Source organism: Lutra lutra, chromosome 2 (genome assembly GCF_902655055.1).
Source record: "Lutra lutra chromosome 2, mLutLut1.2, whole genome shotgun sequence".
Lineage (NCBI taxonomy): Eukaryota > Metazoa > Chordata > Mammalia > Carnivora > Mustelidae > Lutra > Lutra lutra.
This window is the reverse complement of record NC_062279.1, coordinates 95701586-95708621: the sequence shown is the minus strand read 5'-3', so window position 1 is coordinate 95708621 and position 7036 is coordinate 95701586. Positions and strand designations below refer to the sequence as shown.

The following is a 7036-nucleotide window of genomic DNA, read 5'->3' as shown; positions in this document are numbered from 1 at the left end:
AAGTTCACTACTCCTGGTAAGGTCTTAGGAGATCTGAAACAGGTGCATCCCCTTGCAAAGGCTGTTGGGGCCAGCAGTGAGGAAGACTGGAAAGATCCAGGCTATCAAAGAGGCAAAATGGTTACAAATTTGGGGAAAATTTTTACCTAACAACTTACTGACTTGATCACTCGCACAGCTTGAAGCTACAATGTTTATGATAGACTTTTTCTTCAAAACTCTTAGATTCGCGTTTAATAGAGGACTAAGTTCAAGTCTTCAAGGTCATTTCAAAACTTTTTAATGCTTATATTAGAATGGAATAAGTGACAAATACAGTTATTTCCATGTTTATTTTTATCACTTGCAGAAGAAAATACATAAAACAATGGCAGTTGGCTTTGCTAAATTAAAATAAAATGATCTCGAGTAGAAAAATGTAAAAAAATGAATCAAGATAAGTAGAAATGGTAGCAAACAATCAATAATAAATAAGTTTCCTAACATTAACAAAGCAAAGTAAAATTGACCAAATGCTTTGACACTACTGGATTTTTTTTTATTTTAGTTTTTTAAACAAACATTTGCAAAGAAGTTAAGGATTATAAGTGGCCGTGTTTGAAACAACAACAACAATAACAACAACACAAAACTGGTCTGCAATTGGCAGTTGAGTTTGTCCTGAAACCGCAGTAGTAGCGGCTGATAAAGTGCGTGCGTCAAGTTTCCTAAAAGACGCCAACATTATCGCTATCCGATATACATACTGGGTATGTTTATACAGTATATAAACCTAAGAGTTCCCTGTTTTCTAACGTTCCATAGTCAAAAGTTATTCACTTTGGAGCCATTAACTTTGCGTTTCATGATACATTTTGAGAAAATATTTCGGAATATTAATTCTCCCACAAGCGAGTGCGCGCAACACACAGGGATGAATGCCCAGGGCATAAAATAAATTAAAACACAAACCAGCGACAGAGAAGAAAACGCGACGTTTTAGCAGCGTATTGGCAGCAGGGAACTAGAAAAATGATGCCATATTTGGGTACATACAAGTATACCTATCAACTTACAGGGGGAGAGGGTGGGAGGAAAGAACAGAACTTTAACAGCAAGTTTTCATTAATATGGACCCTAGGAAGTTTGAAATAGCGGCGGCTTTTGCAAACCATCAAATATAGCTGCCATATGAAGCCAAGTCGTTGCTAAACAACGACAATCGCAGAGCAAAAATTAAAAGGGTGCGGGGATCTTTAACCATGGGGCTTTCAGCTCATTGGGCAAGGGCGATTTTGTTTGTCTCAGTTTTCAGGTTTCTGTCACCTTCCTAACTTGCCTCATCTGAGTCACTGTAATGGGAATGGGGGGAAAACTCCCCGTCGCTTCTGTGGGATCGGGGCGAAGTTTTGCTACTTTCTTCCTGCACCGGCTGCAGGATGCCCCCGGGCAGTGAAGGCGACAGGTTCTTTTGCGCCATCATCGCCGTCAGGGCGCTGTCCTCGAAAGTCGAGAAGTGCAGAGCGTCCAGCTGCACCGAGTATCCTCCCGCGGAAGCCGGGGCGGAAAAGCGAGTCCGGCAACTTCCAGGCGGCGTCGGCCGCTGGCCCCCTCCGGAGGCTGGCTGGGCCCCCGCCGCGGTCGCGGTGCCAGCGCTGCCTTCGTAGGGGGCGGCGGCGCGAAGGTGGTGATGGTCGCTCTTGCAGGATGCTGGCGGCGGTGGCGGCTGCTCCCCGCCGCTGGGCGTTTGTAGCAGCTCGGACAAGGCGTTGATGTAGATCTGGGCCATCTGCAGGGTCTCGTATTTGGACAGCTTCTTGTCGTTGTTGAAGGACGGGATAACGTTGCGCAGCTGGTCGAAGGCGTGGTTCAGCCCGTGCATCCTGCGTCGCTCCCTGGCGTTGGCCGCCAGGCGCCTTTGCTTCTGCACCCCGTTCACCTGTTTGCTGGAAGGGGCGCGCTGGCGGCTGCAGCCCAGCTCGTCCACTACCACCCCGCCTTTCAGTTTGCACAGCTGTTCCCGCACTTTCACTGGCCCAGGACTCTTGCTGCTGCTACCGCCGCCGCCGCCGCCGCCGCCGCCGCCGCTCCTCCTCACCAGCTCCCCCCGGCCGTCTGCCTCCTCCCGGGGCGCCGCAGCCTCAGAGGCACCCAACTCGGGGGAATGCAGCAAGTACTGGGCGGCGCGTGCCGTGCAGATGCCCTGCAAAGTAGGAGCCAGCCAGGCGCGTGGGTCGGTGCTGTCCAGGAGGGACAGCTCCGCCGGGTAGACGGGATGCTCTCTCGTCTGCAGGGTCGCAGGTGGCTGTGGCGGCGGCGGCTGCGGCAGGTGGTGAGGCTGGGGATGGCGATGGTGGTCCCCCAACTCCTTTACTTCAGCCCACTCCTCTGCGTGCAGCAGGCGGGACATTGCACTTCAGAGGCTTGGAGGCACGGGGACGGAGGAGGCACTGGCAAACCAGGTCAACTACAACAAAAACCCTTCCTGGGTCCCTACAGCAATGTCTTATTTTTTTTTTCTCCTCGACCCTCCCCCACCCACACGGAGATCACACACCAGGTCGCGTGCAACGAAGCTTCTCCGGTTGCTGAAGGCGCTGCGCCCCTTTAAAAAGCGGCACGCGCCAGTGTGTCACCCCCCCACCCCCCGCTCCTCTCCCAGCCCCCTCCTCGCGCCGGTCGCGTGTCTGCTCAGCCAATGGAGGGCGCCGGCAGGCGCGTGCGAGCAGCCAATCAAAGAGTTTTTACACCCGGAGAAAAGTTCCTGCCTACTCAAGACTCAGGAGCCTGCTCAATGTCCGCCCTCCTCCCTCCTTTCTTCTACCCGCTCTTAAGTTAGTCAAATTCATATGTTAATTGAGGGTTGTAATTCGACTCCTGTGTTGTGTCACCGCGCCAGAGGCGTGGGTGCTTGAGCGGTGCGAAGCGCTCTCTTGGCTGGAACCTGAGAGAGGCTGGGCGCGCCTGGCGCTGGGAGGGCACTCCCGTCCGGGGAGAAGCCCGTCTGCCCTTTGGGACCTCCAGACTAGGATCGCAGCTCCCACCGTTTGTGCCCAAATGTGTAAAGTATCTCATGTATATCATCCATGTATGTATATATAAGTCGTTCATAATACATGTTCATTGATATAATTGCATAGATATATAATTGCTAAGTGAGACCCACTAAAAATCAAAGTCAGAATGGAAAAAAAAAACACAACACAAAAAACAAACCAACAAAACCCCCATAACTCTCAGAATACACTTCTTAATTTTCAACTCTCTCTCCAGATCAACTTCAGCTAACCTGGTAAAGCTGTGGTACAATGACAGAATGCACTAAGTTTCATATTCCCCAGTCCTCTCAGTGCCCTTTTCACAGCAACCCGGCCAAGTAGGACTGTAATCTGCTGGAAACTCTGCTGAGTGGCTGTAGGGCAGGGATATTTTACAGTTTCAACACCCACAGTCGGACTCCTTACGAAATGAGGAGCCAGGGAAAAGTGCCCAAAGAAAAATGAAAGACGGCTGCGTCCCCGGCAATTCTGAACCTTTTCAAGGTACAGAATCCCAGAGTTACCAACCCTTCTGCTTCGGGAGCCCTGGGTTTAATACGGCGCGTGGCTTCTCCCGCAAACACCCAGAAAACCACAGCCTAACACACTACACACCCCCCTCCGCTTAGTTGTGGGTGCTCTCCCCCAGCATCCCCTATTCCCAACGGCACAACCACCACCGCCAGCCACAGAGCCAAACCCCGGGAGGTCCCGGGCGAAGCTGGGACGCTGTAGCTCAGGTGAGCTCCTTGCTCCCGCCCCTTAGCCCCGGGGACCGCCCCTGCTGGTGTCGGTGTCTCACGACGCCACACCTCGCGAGGCGCAGGACTGGGACGCAGCCGGCGGGTGCCAGTGCTGCTTTCTACTTTAGCGGTGGAAAGGAGTTTCTTCCTCTAGAAGAGATGGTGAAAAGAAAAGCCAGAAAAGAAAGCTCACTGGAAGCTGGTTTTTCACGGCACAGAAATGACTGAAAGTTGTTCTTGCTAGTAATCACAGGGACTTGATCTAACGTGCGATTTAGAACTCCTTCCACAGAATTATTTCTGGGACTGGACTGGATTAGTGTGCATATGTATATATACACATATATATGTATATATACACATAATGCAGTGTATATATGCAATAATATAATGTATATACAGTGTATATATACACTGTATATGTATATAATATACATATATATGTATAATACATACATATACACACTGTATTATATTTATTTATTTACTTATTTTTAAAAAGATTTTATTTATTTATTTGACAGAGAGAGCGATCACAAGCAGGCAGAGAGGCAGGCAGGGGTCGGGGAGCAGTCTCCCTGCTGAGCAGAGAGCCCGATGTGGGGCTCAATCCCAGGACCCTGAGATCATGACCTAACCTGAGCCCAAGGCAGAGGCTTAACCCACTGAGCCACCCAGGTGCCCCTGTATTATATTTAAATATGCCCATACATACTGTATTGTACCTACATTTCCTATGCTATATACTACATACTATATTCTTGTATAGCTTTGTGGAGATTAGCTACATCTATGTCCATCTCCATAAAGGTACTGAAGGGTAGAATAGAGTGCTAATTCTGTTTTTCCTTCAGCCTTGTTTTCTGGTATTTAGGGACAGTTTTTGGCCTTCAGACCTTAAGAGGCAGAAGGATCAGAGCTGGATTCTTATGTAAATGTTTAGATTCTGCTGAAATAAGTATGTTCAATAAGACATGCAGAAACAAAAGCAAAAACAGAAAAACCCAAACTTAATCTGAAAACAACTGCTGAGAATAAAGAAAATGTGTAAAGGGAAAGTCATCTAGCATCTTTTTTGGGAGAAAATTCTCCAATTTTTTGGTGATTGTACTGAGTACTATGGGGATCAACCAATGATGCTTTTTCTATAAATTGTACTGCCATCTAGAATGTGGTTCTTCAGGGGCGCTCGGCTCAGGTCATGATCTCAGGGTCCTGGGATGGAGCCCCGCATCAGGCTCTCTGCTCAGCAGGGAGCCTGCCTCCTCCTTTCTCTCTCTGCCTGCCTCTGCCTACTTGTGATTTCTGTCAAATCAATAAATAAAATCTTAAAAAAAAATAAAAACAAATAAAATGTGGTACTTCAAAAAAAATAGTTGCAAATAGCTGTGGGTGCCAAATTACAACTTTCGGGGAAAATGACGAACCATTTTCTATACAGGTATGGCATTGTAAGTGATTAGAGCCTGGCAGGATCAGTTGTTTATATTGCATTTTATTCCTTACAGGTCCCAACTATATCAGCTGAAAGTTACTCCTTCCACATAATGTCACTACCAAATATGCAGGATGGCCCAATTTTCCCTGGACTTGCATCGTCCAAACGTTTTGCTTGCCTTTAGATTTGACTGCATAACCACCAAATATTCATTCCCCTCTGCGTTTAAACAGTATTATGGGCTGTAGACAAGTATTTATCAGAGACATAGGATATTGATCCTAATTTGCTAGCTTTGTACATAATGATTAGCCTTAGTGCTTCTTGGAAGCAAGCCTCAATGTTTGAGTAAATTAGAGTGGCCCAACAATGTGAGAGGCTGTAAGATTTTTTAAATACGTTGTAGTGAAATACATTCTTTTGTGTTTGGAGTAAACGGGAAGCTATTTTCTTTGCCTTTCCTTGCCTTCCTTTCTCTTCCATTAGGTGGGGCTGAGGAAGCTAGGCATCTGAGCTGGGAAGGGGAACACAGGGCCCAGGGCTGGGGGTGGGTGTGCGGGTTGGGGTTGGAGCCTGAGTAGTGTGAGCAGGATGCCCCTATAGTGGGTTTGTCACATACGATGTCAATCATCAAGTAAGGCAAGTGTATGTAGGGGCTGGATGGTGGTGTTTGTGTGTCCATGGACGGCCGGATTAGTGACATAAGGAAGGATTAATGAAAAAAGTAAGTATTTGGGAACAATCAGAATAAGTTTTCTCATTGTCATAGAAAGGAGTTACAAATATTGAAATGGAGAAAACTGTGGTGTTGGATTCAAATTGGAGATTTTGATATCAATTTATTGTCTTTAATATATGTAATTAGATGACAGAAATCAACAGATAGGAATCTGAGGTGTGTGTTTACATACATATTCTCTAGTTCTTTTTGTTCTCAGGGCCTTGGATCAGCAATGAGCATATCTAGTTCTCAGATTTTAGTTTTTAAATAAAATTGTCCACTAAAAAGAACCAGTGTTCTTGGGGAAATGGGCTGATTCCAAGAATGGGCAGAAAAGATACAAGATAAACATAGAACATATTGTGTCAGAAATAAGGAAGTGCTCAAAGTGTAATGGGGACATGTCAAAAGACTGCAGAAGCCTGCTTAAAGAGGCCTCTACTGATAAAATATAGGACAATTTGAGTATCAACATATGTAATGATAGTAACAGATTAGCTAACACCGAGAAATAAAGGTATCTATGAGTCCTTACTAATAGAATAAATGAAGGCATTGAAGGTTTGATGAATACCTAGTCACAAGATATGTGTTGATTACAAATGAAAAAAGATAGACTCTACTGCCATGGAGAACTATGGCAGACACCAGCTTAATTAAGTGATCAAAGTTAAGACCACCATCAATGGGATAAATCAAATTTATGTGCTATTTGTTATGATGCAGAAAACTCAACATTACTTCCATGATATTCATGTCAAAAACACATATCCTGAATCCAATCAAGAGACAACATGATAGGGCACCTGTGTGGCTCAGTCGGTTGAGCTTCCAGACTCTTGATTTCAGCTCAGGTCATGATCCTGGGGCCCTGGGATTGAGCTTCAAGATGGTGCCACACTCAGTGTGAAGTGTATTGAGGATCCTTCTTCCTCTCTCTCTGCCCTCCTCCCACCCCCAAATAAATAAATCTTTAAAAAAAGAGACAGAGAGAGATGCCTGGGTGGCTCAGTGGGTTAAGCCTCTGCTTTCAGCTCAGGTCATGATCTCAGGGTCCTGGGATCGAGCCCCACGTTGGGTTCTCTGCTCAGCAGTGAGCCTGCTTCCCCCTCTCTCT

General features: G+C 46.6%; 1 protein-coding gene across 1 annotated transcript; it reads right to left on the bottom strand.

Annotated features, from left to right (window-relative positions):
- Positions 1-291: 291 nt before the first annotated feature.
- ATOH1 (atonal bHLH transcription factor 1) lies at positions 292-2838 on the bottom strand. The gene has a single exon (XM_047719921.1). The coding sequence runs from the start codon at positions 2387-2389 to the stop codon at positions 1310-1312; it is 1080 nt and encodes a 359-aa protein (XP_047575877.1). The 5' UTR covers positions 2390-2838; the 3' UTR covers positions 292-1309.
- Between the last annotated feature and the right edge of the window lie 4198 nt (positions 2839-7036).

What these genes read in the sequence shown, in the direction of transcription:
- ATOH1 (XM_047719921.1), bottom strand. Translation starts at nt 2,389, where the DNA reads ATGTCCCGCCTGCTGCACGCAGAGGAGTGGGCTGAAGTAAAGGAGTTG.